The sequence below is a fragment of the Rana temporaria genome, chromosome 7 (genome assembly GCF_905171775.1).
Source record: "Rana temporaria chromosome 7, aRanTem1.1, whole genome shotgun sequence".
Classification (NCBI taxonomy): Eukaryota; Metazoa; Chordata; class Amphibia; order Anura; family Ranidae; genus Rana; species Rana temporaria.
In genome coordinates this window covers 150,228,877-150,246,065 of record NC_053495.1, presented here as the reverse complement: position 1 = coordinate 150,246,065, position 17,189 = coordinate 150,228,877, and the positions used below count along the sequence as shown (strand labels likewise).

Genomic DNA, 17,189 nt, shown 5'->3' with positions numbered 1-17,189 from the left:
CTCCCGAAGACCCATATCCGGAAGCGGAGGAGAAGATCGCTCTCTACAACGGTAAGTACAGCTTCGATTCCCCTAGACAAAATGAGCATCAATCTAAGGGTAACATTTTTTTTGAGGGGGAACTACCACTTTAACACACACACACTTTTTTTTTATAATATATATATATATATATATATATATATATATATATATATATATATATATATATATATATATATATATATATATATATATATATATATATACACATACATATACACACACACACATACACATATATATATATACACACACACACACACACACACACACACACACACACACACACACACACTTAGTGCTTTGAAGGGAAAATACAATAGAAGTCAACAGAGGCGGTTGCAAAGCTTCAATGCTGGCCAAGCTCTGCATGCAGCATTATTTCTGTCTCACTGCAAGACAACTTGAACGCATGCATGTGTACCATTCTATGCACTCCCCATTTTAAAATCAATGATGACACTTACTAAGTGGTCCATCTGCCTGTTTTTTGCCACCTCTTTGAATGAAGCATTATTGATCTTTGAAATACACTAGGTTCTCAAATGTATTACATTTTAAGTTAACATTTGCTGTGGTTAAAGCTGTCAGAATACAATGTCTGGGTGGGAGCGATTCCTCCATCAGCCTAATGGCTGAAAAAAAAAAAAAGGGGGGGGTGAAGAAGAAAAAAAAGACACTAACAGTGTATGGTCAGCTTTAGTTCCTCTTTAACTGCAAATCATTAAGACCCCATTCACACCTGAGCGTTTTGTAGCTTGAAGCTCGAAGCTACAAAACGCTGGAGGGGAAAAAAAATCAATTATTCTCCATGGAGATGGTTCACATCTCCACTCCAAAACGCCTGAAGCCAGAAGTTCAAAACGCCTGAAGCTCAAACAAGTTCTGGGACTTTTTTTTTTTTAGGCAGATTTGGGCGTTTTTCTGCTTTTAACATTGGTGACCCTAGACCTGTCCAAAATCGCGGTAAAAAATGGCACAAATATCGCGGCAAAACGCTGTAAAAAACGCCGTAAAATTGCGGCAAAGCGCTACACTCAGGTGTGAATGCAGCCTTCAGAAAATGCATGAGGGAGATTTTCCTAACTGGTGCACACAGAATCTGGTGCAGCTGTACATAGTAACCAATCAGCTTCTAAATTCAGTTTGTTCAATTTAGCTAGAAGCCGATTGGTTACTATGCACAGCTGCACCAGACTCTGTGCACACCGGTTTTAGTACATCTCTCCCAATGCGTTTTCTTAAATCATTTAGCCTAGGTTCACACTGCTGCGATTTTACCGCGATTTCGCGGCCGCGATTTGCCGCGATTTCGGCCGCAATTTAATGTAAATCGCGGCCCGAAATCGCAAAAAGTAGTACAGGAACTACTTTTTGAAATCGCAGATGCGGCGTCGCACTGATTAGGACAGTGCTATTGCCGACATGTCAAATCGCATCTCAAATCGTTCCAAATCGTACCCAGTGTGAACCAGGGCTTAATGAATCAAACAAACACAGTGTGGGTCATAAAATTTTAGAAGCCTGTTTCCCCAGAATTTTTTATTTTTTTTTGGTGGGTTAGAAGTTTATAAAATAGTAATTTTTTAAATTTGAAAAGTGGATAATGAACACACCAGGGTTTTGCCTCTAAAGAGAAGTACAGGGTCATCTGGATTTCCAGTGCTGTAAGCAAATGTGCAGAGGGCATAGGCCGACTTGTCATCGAATCCTGCCAACATCCGATGTAAACCTGTGAATGCAATCAATAGAAAGTATTAGATACTTATCTAATTGTACACATTTTAACGATTATAATAATAAAATCAATTGCCATTTTAACTGTATTTTCAACCCAAAATTAATTGTTTCAATTTTTAAAAGATACTTGAAGGCTGAATCATAAACCAGCTTCTAATATGTTTTAGAGGAGAAAAAACAAAAAAAAAAAGGGGGGGGGGGACAGGACAGAGACAGACAGACAGACATTCTCCCACCACCCAAGAAAAAGAAGAATAGTAATTAAAAATACAAAACAAATTTATGAAAGTTGTGAAAAGTGGATGCATACCTTCAGGTTTTAGCTTATCAAGAAACCATTTTCTGAAAAAAAAAAAATGCTTAAATTAGTAATCATTTACATGAAAACCTTGGTTTGAGAGCGTTTTGCAAGACAGGCAAAATTCTTTAATACATGTTGCCTTGATACACAAGCGATGTCTTGATATAAGAGTAGCGTCATGTAACAACTAGGGTTGTCCCGATACCACTTTTTTAGGACTGAGTACGAGTACCGATACTTTTTTTCAAGTAGTCGCCGATACCGAATACCGATACTTTTTTTTAAATGTGTCCCCAAATGCAGCCATGTCCCCCCACAAATGCAGCCATGTCCCCCCATATCCAGCAATGTCCCCCACATCCAGCAATGTCCCCCGTATGCAGCAATGTCCCCCACATCCAGCAATGTCCCCCACATCCAGCAATGTCCCCCGTATGCAGCAATGTCCCCCACATCCAGCAATGTCCCCCACATGCAGCAATGTCCCCCACATACAGCAATGTCCCCCGTATGCAGCAATGTCCCCCGTATGCAGCAATGTCCCCCGTATGCAGCAATGTCCCCCACATCCAGCAATGTCCCCCACATCCAGCAATGTCCCCCGTATCCAGCAATGTCCCCCACATCCAGCAATGTCCCCCACATCCAGCAATGTCCCCCACATCCAGCAATGTCCCCCACATCCAGCAATGTCCCCCGTATGCAGCAATGTCCCCCGTATGCAGTAATGTCCCCCGTATGCAGTAATGTCCCCCGTATGCAGTAATGTCCCCCGTATGCAGTAATGTCCCCCGTATGCAGTAATGTCCCCCGTATGCAGTAATGTCCCCCGTATGCAGTAATGTCCCCGTATCCAGTAATGTCCCCGTATCCAGTAATGTCCCCCACATCCAGCAATGTCCCCCACATCCAGCATTGTCCCCCATATCCAGCAATGTCCCAATATCCAGCATTGTCCCCCATATGCAGCAATGTCCCCCGTATCTAGCAATGTCCCCCGTATCTAGCAATGTCCCCCGTATCTAGCAATGTCCCCCGTATGTAGTAATGTCCGCCGTATGCAGTAATGTCCGCCGTATCCAATAATGTCCGCCGTATCCAGTAATGTCCGCCGTATCCAGTAATGTCCCCCGTATGCAGCAATGTCCCCCACATCCAGCAATGTCCCCCACATCCAGCAATGTCCCAATATCCAGCAATGTCCCAATATCCAGCATTGTCCCCCATATCCAGCAATGTCCCAATATCCAGCATTGTCCCCCATATGCAGCAATGTCCCCCGTATCTAGCAATGTCCCCCGTATCTAGCAATGTCCCCCGTATCTAGCAATGTCCCCCGTATCTAGCAATGTCCCCCGTATGTAGTAATGTCCGCCGTATGCAGTAATGTCCGCCGTATCCAGTAATGTCCCCCGTATCCAGTAATGTCCCCCACATCAATGTCCCCCACATCCAGCAAGGTCTCCCCATATGCAGCCATGTCCTGTCCCCCTTACCTTCATCGCGCCGCATCCCCGCTGCCGCCGACTGCTTAATATGGGCGGGGAACATTACAGCTTTGAACAGCTGTAATGATTGGCGCCGCGCTGCGTATAGACAATCCCCCTTGCTCGGGATTGGACAGTTCACCCGAGCAAGGGGGAGTGTCTATACACGGCGGGCGGGAAAGACTACAGCTGTTCAAATGAATGCTGTAATGTTCCCTGCCCGTATTAACCAAGCGGGGAATGCGGCGGGATGCGTTGTAGCGACGGGATGCGACGGCGGCGGCGGGGGGGGGGGAAGTATTCTATTTTGGTATCGGGGGTATTTGCGGGAGTACGAGTACTCCCGCAAATACTCGGAATCGGTCCCGATACTAGTATCGGTATCGGGACAACCCTAGTAACAACCGAGTATAAAAAGAGAAGAGAGGAGCCTTCAAGTGTAGCAATATGGTTACATTTAATGAAGATACAACATAAGTGTAGCAATAAGTTGCTAAACTTAGAAGTGCCTCTCTTCTCTTTAATACCCTGTTAAAAAAATGCTTTGATATACAAGTGCTTTGGCTTACAAGCATGTTTCTGGAATTAATTATGCTTGCAAACCAAGGTTTTACTGTATCTTACCCCCCCCCCCCCTTGTATCCATAAAGCAAGAACCTTAAAGTGGTTGTAAATCTCAAAATTAAAAATTAACAGAGCATACCCTTCTATAGTGTGTACAGCGCTGTAAAAAAATAAAAAAAATAAAAAAAAAAGTATTTACCCCCTTCCTGATTTTTTTTTTTTTTTTGCATATTTGTTACATTTAAATGATTCAGATCATCAAACAAATGTTAATACTACACATAAATAACCCAAGTAAATAATAAAAAAAAAAAAATCAAGGGGAAAAAAAACTGATCTACGCGAAAGGGCCATGGCTAGAAATGCTAGAGGGGTATTTTTTTTAAAGTGCTCTCAACAAAATATTACATTGAGACATGGATAGATGGATGGATGGGGGATTCAATTTTGATTAAAAATAAATTGTCTTTTTAGTTTGTGGTGATCAAATACAGATTGGTTCTGCTTCAATAACTTTGATAACTTTAACTGCATTAAATTATTTAAAAAATTGATTGAAAGAAAGGTACTCCGAATAAATAATATTACATATCAGATTTATGTTTTTAATAGTGATGGTTTATGTCGCTTTGAGTGGTCGACAGGCTACTTATAGACATACATTTCCAGTGTTCGGTACTTACATAAGGTATCATAATTCCCTTGAGTGTATTTCATTTTCTTTATTTTTTGTTTGTTATAGTTATGTAGATTTGGTGTAAATATAAAACACACAAGGGCAACTTTGAGAACATCTTTTACTTTTCTGTTCTGGAACAGAAAGTAAAAAAAAAAAAAAAAAAAAAGAAATTCAAGATGTCAAAAAAAAAAAAAAAAAAAAAAAATTAAAGCGAACACTTTCCCACTCAATTCACTACAAAAAAAAAAAAAAGTTTTGGCTGGAGTTCCACTGTTCTTCCTAAAACAAAACCTGAACAAACATATTGAGGCCTCTACTGTTAAAGTGTTACTAAACCTACAACAGTAAAATCAGTCTGTATATGCAGTAAAAGCATGCTTGTTATACTCTGTGGAATCTAAAATTGACAGCAGTGGGAGCCAATGGCGCCCGCTAAGTGTCTCAGCCAATCAGGAGGGAGAGTCCTGGACAGCCAAGTCTCTCGTGCAACATCGCTGGATTAAGATGGGGCTCAGATAAGTATTAGGGGGGCTACTGCACGCAGAAGGATTTTTTTTATCTTAATGCATCAAGTTATAAAAATTTCTGCATATAGAACCACTTTATTCCTGCATCTTGCTTGAAAAGGCTGTTTGATCCTTTCTCCTCTGAACCTCCCCTTTTTCCAGAGTCCCCAAACCATCTCTGGATAGTACAGAGGCTGGGGGACAGTCTGCACATGCTCAGTTTGGTGTATATTGCTAGAGAGTTTTTTTTTCTTGGGAAAGTAGATGTGATCAGCACAGGACCAGCACTGTCCAGACAGAGGGTCAGGAGTCATGTATCCGATAGGAAAACCATGGGAGACTGAAAACTCCTCCTACAAGCTTTAACCAGACACTGATACATGACTTCTCCAACTGCTGATGAGAAAAGGTATTTAGCAGTTTATTTTTCCTAAAATAATTGCACTTCCATGTTCTGTGTACTGTGGGAAAATAGATATACTGAATGCAGGGTCCTGGGGTTTAGTAACACTTTAACGTCTAATTTTGACCAGCTGTATTGCTAATCCAATGTATTTACAACATTCTGAGACACAGAGCAGGACTAGTATTCAGATCATGACACAAAGTACTGAACTCAGAGACAGCCAGGGAACTAGCATTTATAGAAAGAGGACAGCAATGGCAACTGTCATACAGAGGCGGCTATGTGAGGCCTTAGGCAAAAACTTGATATGGGGCCCCATTCACGCCCACGATGGGAAAAATAATTCAAGGACAAGAGCCTCTTCCCCACAACCCTGGCCGGTGGTTGTGGGGGTCTGCGGGCAGGGGGATTATCGGAATCTGAAAGCCCCCTTTAACAAGGCGGCCCACAGATCCTGCTCTTTAATAACTAAGGGGCGGCGGCCACCTGGTGAACCCGTCCCCTTGAGATGTCATTGACTGAGGGCATGCTGGATCATTGACGTCACAAAGGGTGGTGTCACCGATATTCACTGGTTGTTAGGGACGCAGGCGGCCCCGCTCCTGAGTCAGGGCTCTTAACGCTGTCTGTTAAGGTCCCCTGTCCCTCAAAACTGGGGTAACGCATTGGGCGAGTAAGGCGGCCGTGAGGCCCCTGTGAGTGCGAGGCCTTAGGCGACCGCCTAATTAAAGAGCGGCCTCTGCTGTCATATTCTCAGGACAGGTTTCCGTCAAAATTGTTAAATACATTAAAAAGGTAAAGCAAAATATTTACACACTAAAAAGGAAAAATAAAATAAAAATTCTACTTACATATAAGGACCTGGAAGTCCTCCTAGAGCATTAAAACACAAACACGTGTCTTCAACAATAACTGGGCCCTCAATCTGAAAACAATGAATTAAGAAAGGCATTTGCATATATTAGAATTAAAGGCAATGAATATGGACCAAATTACGCGAATAGTTTTTAATTACTGACACCAATGCCCCGGAGGTGGGGGGGGGGCCGATTTAACCTACTCCCACTGATGCAGTGGTGGTTTTTACTCCTACTGACAACTGATAGAGAGACATTTTTTTACTTTGCACTGGCATTTTTTTTTATTCCCACTGACCACTGGCACAGGGGCAATTTTTATTATTTCTATTTGACTAATGATACAGGGGCATTCTTTACTTCCAGTGACGACCAATACAGGGTCATTTTCTTACTAATGCCCTTGCGTCAGTTATCAGTAAGAGCTTAAAGTGGAGTTCCACCCATAAATATAACATTACATCAGTAGTTTTAAAAAAATGTCATTAGTCCGTTACGAATTTTTTTTTTTTTTTTCTAGATGCCTTGAAAGTGTTGTTGCTAGGCAGAATAGTTAATCTTCCCACTTCCTGCACCTAGGTGCTTAATGCTTCCTAACCTACACTGCACAGACTCCTGGGAATGTAGTGGGTGTAACTTTCCAGGAGTCTGTGCACTCCCCAGTCTCAAAGAATCATGTGACTTGGACAGCACAGGTGCTGAAACCTGATCTGACACTGCTTGTGCAGCACTGAGCATGTGCGAGATCTGCAAGGCTGAAATCCAGGAAGTCATACAGTCTGGCTTCATGATGCCCACACTTAAGATGGCCCCAGTCAATTTCTATTTTATAAAGTGTCTAAATGCTGTAACAACCTAACCAAACGGACCTTAGTTTACAGACTAACTTTACTAGAATACATTAAGCTTGTGTATTACAGGGGTATTTATATTTAAAAAGTGAAATTGTGGCCGGAACTCCGCTTTAAGTATTTTTGAGTATGATGCTACAAGCGTGGCACACCTATTTTTGGCAGTTTCTCCCATTCTTCTTTGCAGGACCTCTCAATATCCATCAGGTTGGATGGGAAGCGTCGGTGCACAGCCATTTACAGATCTCTCCAGAGATGTTCAAGTCTGGGCTCTGGCTGGGACACTAAAGGACATTCACAGAGTTGTCCCGTAGCCACTACTTTGTTATCTTGGTTGTGTGCTTAGGGTTATTGTCCTGTTGGAAGATGATCCTTCACCCCAGTCTGAAGTCCAGAGCAGGTTTTCATCAAGGATGTCTCTGTACCTTGCTTCATTAATTTTCCTTGATTCCGACTAGTCTCCCAATTCCTGCTGCCGAAAAACATTCCCACAGCATGATGCTGCCATCACCATGCTTCCCTGTAGGGATGGTATTAGCCAAGTGATGAGTGGTGCCTGGTTTCCTCCAGACATGGCGCTTCCCATTCAGGCCAAAGAGTTAATTTTTTTTCCTCATCAGACCAGAGAATTGTTTCTCATGGTCCATAAGGTGCCTTTTACTAAGAAGTGGCTTCCGTCTGGCCACTCTACCATACAGGCCTGATTGGTGGAGTTCTGCAGAGATGGTTGTTTGTCAGGAAGGTTCTCCTCTCTCCACAGAGAAAGGCTGGAGCTCTGTAATTCCACGTACACAAGATCTGGCTTTTGCCCGGCCAAGTTTACATCGGAATTCCATCAGAGAAAAAAGAGAACATGTTATCTACCTAACCTTCGATGGAATTCCTTGGAAAAAATTCAGATGAGGCATACACTCGGTTGGAATTTCCGATCGTGTGTACGTGCTTTAGAGTGACCATTGGGTTCTTGGTCACCTCCCTGACTAAGCCCTTTCTCCCACGAACGCTCAATTTGGCCGGGCGGCCCTCTCTAGGAAGAGTCCTGGTAGTTCCAAACTTCTTCCATTTATGGATGATGGAGGCCACTGTGCTCATTGGAACCTTCAATTCTACAGACATTTTTTTATGTCCTTCCCCAGATCTGTGCCTCGATACAATTCTATTGGTGGAGTGCTGCAGAGATGGTTCTTCTGCAAGGTTCTCCTCTCTCCACAGAGAAATGCTGGAGCTCTGTCACCTCCCTGACAAAGGCCCTTCTCCCCAAATCGCTCAGTTTTAGGAAGAGTCCTGGTGGTTCTAAACTTCTTCCATTTTACAGATGAAGGCAACTGTGCTCATTGGGACCTTCAATACTGCAGGAAATTTTCTGTACCCTTCCCCAGATCTGTGCCTCGATACAATCCTGTCTTGGAGGTAGGGTTGCCACCTCATCCCTTTAAAAACAGAACACATATTAATTACACAGGTTCTGTGGCTAATTAAGGTGGTAATTAGACTTATTTGGTGCCTTACCTGCATTAAATTAGCCTCAGAACCTGTGTAATTCATATGTGTTCTGTTTTAAAGGGATGAGGTGGCAACCCTACTTGGAGGTCTACAGACAATTCCTTAGACTTCATGGCTTGGTTTGTGCTCTGACATTCACTGTTAACTGTGGGACCTTATATAGACAGGTGTGTGCCTTTCCAAATCATGTCCAATCAACTGAATTTACCACAGGTGGACTCCAATAAAGTTGTAGAAACATCTCAAGGATGATCAGTGGAAACAGGTTGTACCTGAGCTCAATTTTGAGCGTCGTGGCAAAGGCTGTGAATACTTAAGTACATACCTAAATTTTTTATTTTTATTACATTTGAAAAGATTTCAAAAAACTTTTTTCACGTTGTCATTATGGGGTATTGTTTGTAGAATTTTAAAGGAAAATAATGAATTTAATCAATTTTGGAATAAGGCTGTAACACAACAAAATGTGGAAAAAGTGAAGCGCTGTAAATACATCAAAAAGATATTTAAAAAAAAAAAAAAAAAAATCACAGGACAATGCAGATACACACGTGTGAACCTAACCTAAATGACTGTAAATATCTGCACTGTACATTATAGCACATATTGATGCACATTTTTATGCATTTTCCTTTTTTTGCCAATGAAAGTTAAATACATTAGGCCTCTTTCACACGGGCAGCTGTTCTGCCGCTGTTAAAAGCATGTTTTGTTATTTTGAAATTCCAAGACTTCAGGCACACGATCACTTGCACAACGTTTACATGCGGCTGTGTTTAGCTGTGGTGGAACATTCTTGCCATTTCTGTTTTTCTTTCTTCGTTGCCACTGCTCCCTGCAGGTGAAATAGTCACTGTGATTATCTGCGGTTATGTGCAGATAGCTGCGCTAAATCAGTCCTGGACGCAGATTTTTTTTTTTTTTTTAAATCGAACCGCACAAAACCAAAATGTAACGAAACCATCGCTAAATGCAATGTGTGGATGGGGCCAGAGGAAAGCATTGTGTGAGTTTAGGTGCGGTAGATAACGCAGGGCTCGACAAATCCCGGTCGCCAGGGCGACTAGAAATAGAGCCCTATTTTTTTTTGTGAGCTGGCGCCATCTGGTGGTAAGCCGTTGGTATTACAAGTTATTACCACCAGATGTGTAAGCTGGCGCCATCTGGTGGTGGCCGTTGGTATTACAAGTTTAAGCATTACAAGTTAAACAGCAATTCTAATGTAATTTTTCACTATTTTCACTGCCATCTTCTTCCCTCTAATTAGAACCCCCAAACATTATATATATTTTTTATCCTAACACCCTAGAGAATAAAATGCCGATCGTTGCAATACTTTCTGTCACGCCGTATTTGCGCAGCGGTCTTACAAGCGCACTTTTTTGGGAAAAAACTACACTTCTTTTAATTAAAAAATAAGACAACAGTAAAGTTATCCCCATTTTTTTAAATATTATGAAAGATAATGTTACGCCGAGTAAATTGATACCCAACATGTCACGCTTCAAAATTACGTCCGCTCGTGGAACGGCGACAAACTTTTACCCTTTAAAATCTCCATAGGCGTTGTTTAAAAAAATTCTACAGGTTGCATGTTTTGAGTTACAGAGGAGGTCTAGGGCTAGAATTACCGTTTACATATGCAGGCGCTGCTTACGTATGTGTTCGTTTCTGCACGCAAGCTCGTCGGGACGGGGCGCGTTTTCTGGCTCCTAACTTTTTTTTAGCTGGCTCCTAGATTCCAAGCAAATTTGTCAACCCCTGAGATAACGTCATCTATCCGCAGCTAAAAGCTGAATTCTATACGCCCGTGTGAAAGGGGCCTTAGAGTTCCTAGAAGGTGGGGTTTGTTGTCATGTATTAAACTGCACACAAAAAAAAAAGCATGTTACAGGCCTTTCACGTGTGCACTCACTGAAGTCTATGTAGGACAAAAATTCACGGTGATGCGCCAAAAATGCACATGTACTATTTTTCCCAGCACACAGGCCCCAGGGAAAAGAATGGCAACCTCTTGTCAGACAACATGCAATAAAATACGCAGGTGTGATTAAGGCCTTGAACTAAAGCAGTTTATTACACACACTATTAACGTTATACAACGTTTCCATGTCCTACATTATGAAAATCCTCAGGTTCAGCTGCAAAACAAAGTCAAATTATAGAAGATTAATTAAAGAAATATTTTTTTCTTCTTTCTGAATAAAAAGTAAGACGTCATCCAGTAGGTTATAGAATTATTTGTTCCTCTGCTTACCTCTTTTGCCGCTTCTTTGCACTTCTGAATTGAGATTTCATCTGGTTCTCCTTGGTACTCGGGCACTGGACAAAAAGCAAAAATAAATGATTAATGTGACATACAGACATCCCACCATTAATGCTACATACTATAAAAAAGGTACTTACAATCAATCTTTTTTGCCACTAATTTACATGGGAACTTGTCTCCCAGGATCTGGACAACCTGTGTATATAGAAAAAAAAAAGAAGAAAGAATGTAGGCAATTTACAGTTGTTCCAACCACAGAATTGATAACTGAAACAAACTAAATACATTTTTTTTTTTTGTTACTCATTGGGTCCAATAGTTTCCTATAGCCATCATGCTTAAGGTGATTGCAGCCTTATTGGTGCACTTGTGACAGAAACAATTGAGTACTGTCCGTGATACTTTTTGGAGGACACTGATTATGGACTTTCTTTTAAGGTATGCCTGGGCAGCCACAGCTTAGCCAGTTAGGGTTGGAACTGTATTGTACTTGTATTGACATTGCCACAAAAGTTTTTAGTCAAGTTTCTAAACTGCTTCTAAGCCTGGTCTGAAGTTAATTAAAGGGGTGCAAGATCAGGGCCTGTAACACACACACATGGGGTACAGAGCCTTCTTCAAGGTCCCAGCAGTACTGATTCACAAACGTTTTAGAGATTCTCTTTTTTTTAACATTATGCTAAAGGGGGAAGGGAAGGAAAAAAAAAAACACAACACACACATGGCAAAGGTAATAAAACTAGCAGAGTTAGTGAGATAAGACAGAGGATAGCTATAGACTGGGGGGGGGGGGGGATATCATAGTCACAGAGGGGGGTCGTAAAACTAGTGGATAATGAGTAAGGAAACCAAGATCTGAAATTTAGGCCATTATTTTTTGTGCTAAATATAAGTATTATTCTTATTTTAAAAGTTTTCCTTTCCTGAATAGTTTTGAATTTCCCTTTATGAGCTAAAACATTGAAGTGCAAGTTCACCGTTAAAGAAAATCTGTAAGGGTCCTTTCACACTAGCGGACCGTTCGTCCGCTTATTACAAGTCCGTTTACGGACTTGTAATAAATCCCTATGGGATCGCGTCCGTTAGCGGATGGAGCATCCGCTAACGTCCGCGTCCGTCGGGATCCGCTTTTGCGAACGGAAGAAACCCTATTTTTCTTCCGTCCGGCGGAACGGATCGGATGCAGACGGACAGACGGTCCATCTGCATCCGATCCCCCATAGGGGAGTGCGGAGCAGAGACAGGGCGGTCTCTGCACTGTGTGCGGGGACCGCCCTATCCGCCGACAGCTCAGTGAGGATGAAGGATGATGCCCGCTGAGCTTTGGCGGACACACGGAGCAGACACAGAAACGGTCCGCTCCGTGTGAAAGGACCCTAAGGTGAACTTAAACTGCACCCCCCTCCCCAGCCTCGCTATACTGAGTTCCAAGTTCTTCCTCTGTGAGACTTTGGATCAACGTTTTACCGGTCCAGAGATTTGAAATCGTAGCGGCTTTCTCAACTCTTCTTCGATGCTGACAGGATGGGCTAAGCGGGTTCGGATTGGTTAACACCGTTCATGTGATGCCGCCGACCAATTAGAATGCCTCCTATCCGTACACGCCGAGAGGTACATTTAGGGCAGGGGTCTCCAAACTGGCCCTTTGCTAGCCTTTATCCAGTCCTTGGGTCACTATTACTTTCACTGGCACTAACAGTGAGGCATAGGTCCTGCCATTGGCACCAATGATGAAGCACCATTCCTCCCACTGACACCAACGCTGTGGCACTATTTCTTCCACTGATAACAATGATGGGATAATATTCCTCCTAATAGGGGCACTACTCCTCCTATTGACCACCAACCCTGAGGCCATATTTATTATCACTGATGCCGAGCCCGGGACATTTCCTGCCCCCAGCTGGCCACAATCCATCTCTCCTAAAGTCTGAAGGACAATAAACTGGCTCTTTGTTTGAAAACTTTGGAGACCCCTGGTATAGGGGATTAAGCCGCTGGGATTTAAAATCCCCATACTGGTAAAGCGGTGATCCGATGTCTCACAACGGGTAAATGCAGGATCCGGTATAGCGGGACAGGGGGTGGATGGGGGAAAGGGGGTCCAGTGTTAACCTTACAGATTTTTTTGTAAAAGTAAACTTACCCTTTAAGGTCTTCTATAGTGTGGTCTGGTTGTGAGAAATGATTTCCCACAGGTGTGCAGAACTCATCTTCTTTAAAGGGGTTGTAAAGCTTCACGTTTTTTCACCTTAATGCATCCTATGCATCAAGGTGAAAAAACATCCGATGCTTACAAGCTCCCCGGTTTATTTACCTGAGCCCTCAAAAGTCCTGTATCGTGAACGCGCTGGCTACTCCACCATCTTTAGGCTGTTCTCGGCTCTTCATTGGAGATTGACAGCAGCGGGAGCCAATGGCTGCGCTGCTAGCAATCTAATCAATGATGTGGCACGCCTGGGGGCGGGGCCGAGTGATACAGTCGGCAGCTATAGCCTCCGGCTGTATCACGGGAGCGCCCCCGCAAGCTAACCCCTTTGGGAGAGAGCTTCCCATGAAGGGGGATTGCTCTTGCGGGGAGGAGCCTGAGACAGCCACCGAGGGACCCCAGAAGATGAGGATCGGGGCCACTCTGTGCAAAATGAGCTGTACTGTGGAGGCAAGTATGACATGTTTGTTTGTTATTTTTTTAATATTTGAACCTTTACAACTCCTTTAATGTTCCTTGATGGCATGTCTTTGAAAATTCATCCTCGCTTGTAACTTCTGTCCTGTTTCATGGAACCATTCTTACCACTGGCCACCAATGTATGTGGCATTCTTCCCACCACTGTATTGGGCATTCTTCCCATTGGTCACCACTATATGGGGCATTCTTCTCACTGGCCACCACGGTAAGGGGTGTCACCAGGGCTTTTTTTCAGGGGGAACTTGGTGGAACTCAGTTCCACCACCTCTGACTTAGACCATTTGGTGCCTGCTCACCACAATCACTTGTAAACACAGAAGTCTGGTTTCTGTGTTTACAAGTGACAGCTCTGCACTCTGTATGTAATGCAATCCTGGTATTTAATGCCCCTTTAAGACTCTCCTACTGTTTGTGAAATTTGACTGACCACACCCACTATTTGATGTGATTTGGAGGGTGTCTGTAGGGGGAGGGGTTTTGTGGCGTCGTGGTTAAGTTCCAGCACCTATTGTTTGAGAAAAAAAAGCCCTGAGTGTCACTTAGTGTCAGATTTGCCCGCCGCAATCCCCCCCCCCCCCCCCAAAAAAAAAAATTGCTGATTTCCACCAAAAACAATAAGAAAAAAAAAAGTCCATAAATATATCCCATAGTTTGTAGACACTATTAGCCAGATTCAGAGAGACGGGCGTATCTTTAGTTAGGCGTAGCGCATCTCATATGCGCTACGCCGACGTAACATTGAGAGGCAAGTACTGTATTCACAAAGCACTTGCTCCCATATGTACGCCGGCGTAACGTAAATGGGCCGGCGTAAGCCAAAGTAGCAAGGCAGTGGGCGTGTTGTATTCAAATGAATCGTGACCCCATGTGAATGCATGGCCGAACGAACGGCGCATACGCGCGCATGCTCAGAATCACGTCGCAAATACTCCCTACGATACAACGTCACAATGCGTACGACGTGAAACCTCACTTACGCCCAGCCCCATTCGCGTACGACTTACGTAAACGACGTAAAATCCGACGGCACTTCCGACGTCCATACCCTAAACCAGTGGTCATCAACCCTGTCCTGCAGGGCCCACTAACAGGCCAAGTTTTATGTATTACCTTGGGGGAGATGCAGTCTAGAATACTGCAATCACCGAGGAGCAAATGATATCAGCTGTGATGTATTTCAGTTATCTTGCAAACCTGGCCTGTTAGTGGGCCCTGCAGGACAGGGTTGATGACCACTGCCCTAAACAACTTAGACCAGCTTTTTGGTTGTTTAACTTTACGCCAGAAAAACGCCTTATGTAAATGACGTAGATTACAGCGACGGGCGCAAGTACGTTCGTGAATCGGCGTATCTAGCTCATTTACATATTTGACACGTAAATCAACGGAAGCGCCCCTTGCGGCCAGCGTAAATATGCACCCAAGATACGACGGCATAGGAGACTTACGTCGGTCGTATCTTGGCCAAATTCAGGCGTATCTGGTTTCCAGAATACGCTTAAAGATACAATGGCGCACATTCGGACTTACGACGGCGTATCTACTGATACATCGCCGTAAGTCTCTCTGAATCTGGCTATATAACTTTAACGCAAGCCAATCAATATACACTTATTGGGATTTTTTTAACCAAAAACCATTATAAAATAATAATAATGTGGTTTATAGTGCAAAAAATAAAAACCGCAGAGGTGATCAAATACCACCAAAAGAAAGCTCTATTTGTGGGAAAAAAATAAGGACATCAATTTTGTCTGGGTACAACGTCGCACGACCGCGCAATTGTCAGTTAAAAAAAAATTGCCGTGTCCTAAACCTTCCAGGACCCAAGTGGTTAATGTAATTCACATAAAAGAAGTAAACAACGTGAAACCCTGAAATCTACACATCAGCGCTAATCCTCCCAGCGCCCGCCATGTGTTCAGTAGTTGAAGTCAGGACTGTCACACCCCCATTGGAGGTGATCTGAGGACTTATTCCATGTCAGAAGTTATTGAAGCCATGGGATCAGGATGACAGCCAGTCTGCTAGCATTTCCAGAAGAAGTGGGCGGGGATGCCAGTGACAGATTCCGCCCAGCACTGGGGATACAATCATTCCCATCACTATAGATTGTGTGATCAATGCTCTCCTCTATACTCTACCTCTTCCAGCTTCTTGGCATTGCCGGTCACAAACACGACGCTTCTAACACTCCCTGCAGCCATTGATGTGTATATTGGAGCACACGATCGGATCTAGGAACATGCAACCGGCTGCGGCAAACTCCTCCTCCTTCCCCGCCCCCTGCACAGTCCTTCCCCGCCCCCTGCACAGTCCTTCCCACCAATCACAAGCAAGAAGGAAGACACCGTGACCCAGAAGTACTTGTAGTACAGGCGGCTGCTGTTTCCGTACACTAGAATAGTAATTGACTGCAGACCTAAAAAACGCTATAAATATAAACTACCACAAGGTGTCGCTGTAACCCAACAGCACACCGCAATGAAACAAACAAGAGCGCCGTTCTATACACCGTTAGGCTGGACCAATGTCTTTTTCCAGACAGTGTTTCGCCACTTTCGGTCAGAATTTGTAACGGAAGTGACGATTCGTCGCCGCCATCTTGCTACACCTCAGCTGTCTAATGAAAATAAATGTATAGGAAGCATGTGGTCAATGAGGAGGCGGAGACCTGTGACCCGGAAGTGTTGAGTGTGTGCTCCATGTGACAGCTGCATGACAGAGGCAGGGATGGTGGGAAGATGAATCTGTTACCGAAGAGTAGTAAGGAGTTCTCCTCCAGCGAGTACTGGGAGCAGTTCTTCAGGCGCAGGGGGGAGCGGGCCTTCGAGTGGTATGGAGGATACTTGGAGCTGTGTGGGGTGCTGCACAAATACATAAAACCCAAAGACAAGGTGTGTACATGGAGGGCAGGGTGCCTTCTCTTCTGTAAGATCTTTACTAGGGCTCCTGTACAGAACCCAGTGTTCAGTGTCATATGGATCTGCATGGCCTTGTTCACACAGGGAGTATTAATCTGTGCAGGGCTGTAGCTGGTAATTGGGAAGCAGCGGCTGTACGGACACAGCCACTGATCACAGTGTGACATCCATGTGGGTACACGGCCCCAATCCGACCCAGGGTCTGCATCCCCCTACCAACATCAATGTCACATTGGGAGCAGCAGTTGTGTCCATGCAGCCGCTGCATCCCAATTAACCGCTATGGGACTGCTAACATAGCGATGTACACAACACCTCTTAATCCCTGTGCTGGTGTTCTGTCAAAACAGCAAACTCCTCCACCTCCTACC

General features: G+C 43.8%; 2 protein-coding genes across 2 annotated transcripts in view; one reads left to right on the top strand and one right to left on the bottom strand.

The window, feature by feature from the left end:
- Positions 1 to 16,190, bottom strand: part of ITPA (inosine triphosphatase) — a 31,274-nt gene extending 15,084 nt beyond the window's left edge. The window contains exons 1-6 of the mRNA XM_040360126.1: positions 16,039 to 16,190; positions 11,343 to 11,400; positions 11,194 to 11,258; positions 6,577 to 6,650; positions 2,093 to 2,124; positions 1,659 to 1,774 (exon numbers count right to left, since the gene is read on the bottom strand). Of these exons, the coding sequence (XP_040216060.1) occupies positions 1,659 to 1,774; positions 2,093 to 2,124; positions 6,577 to 6,650; positions 11,194 to 11,258; positions 11,343 to 11,400; positions 16,039 to 16,101 (408 nt within the window). The 5' untranslated portion in view covers positions 16,102 to 16,190. The remainder of the gene's footprint in view (positions 1 to 1,658; positions 1,775 to 2,092; positions 2,125 to 6,576; positions 6,651 to 11,193; positions 11,259 to 11,342; positions 11,401 to 16,038) is intronic.
- Positions 16,191 to 16,572: 382 nt separating this feature from the next.
- The window catches only part of EEF1AKNMT (eEF1A lysine and N-terminal methyltransferase), a 33,610-nt gene continuing 32,993 nt past the window's right edge, over positions 16,573 to 17,189 (top strand). Inside the window, exon 1 of the mRNA XM_040360125.1 lies at positions 16,573 to 16,791. Within this exon, the coding sequence (XP_040216059.1) occupies positions 16,639 to 16,791 (153 nt within the window). The 5' untranslated portion in view covers positions 16,573 to 16,638. The remainder of the gene's footprint in view (positions 16,792 to 17,189) is intronic.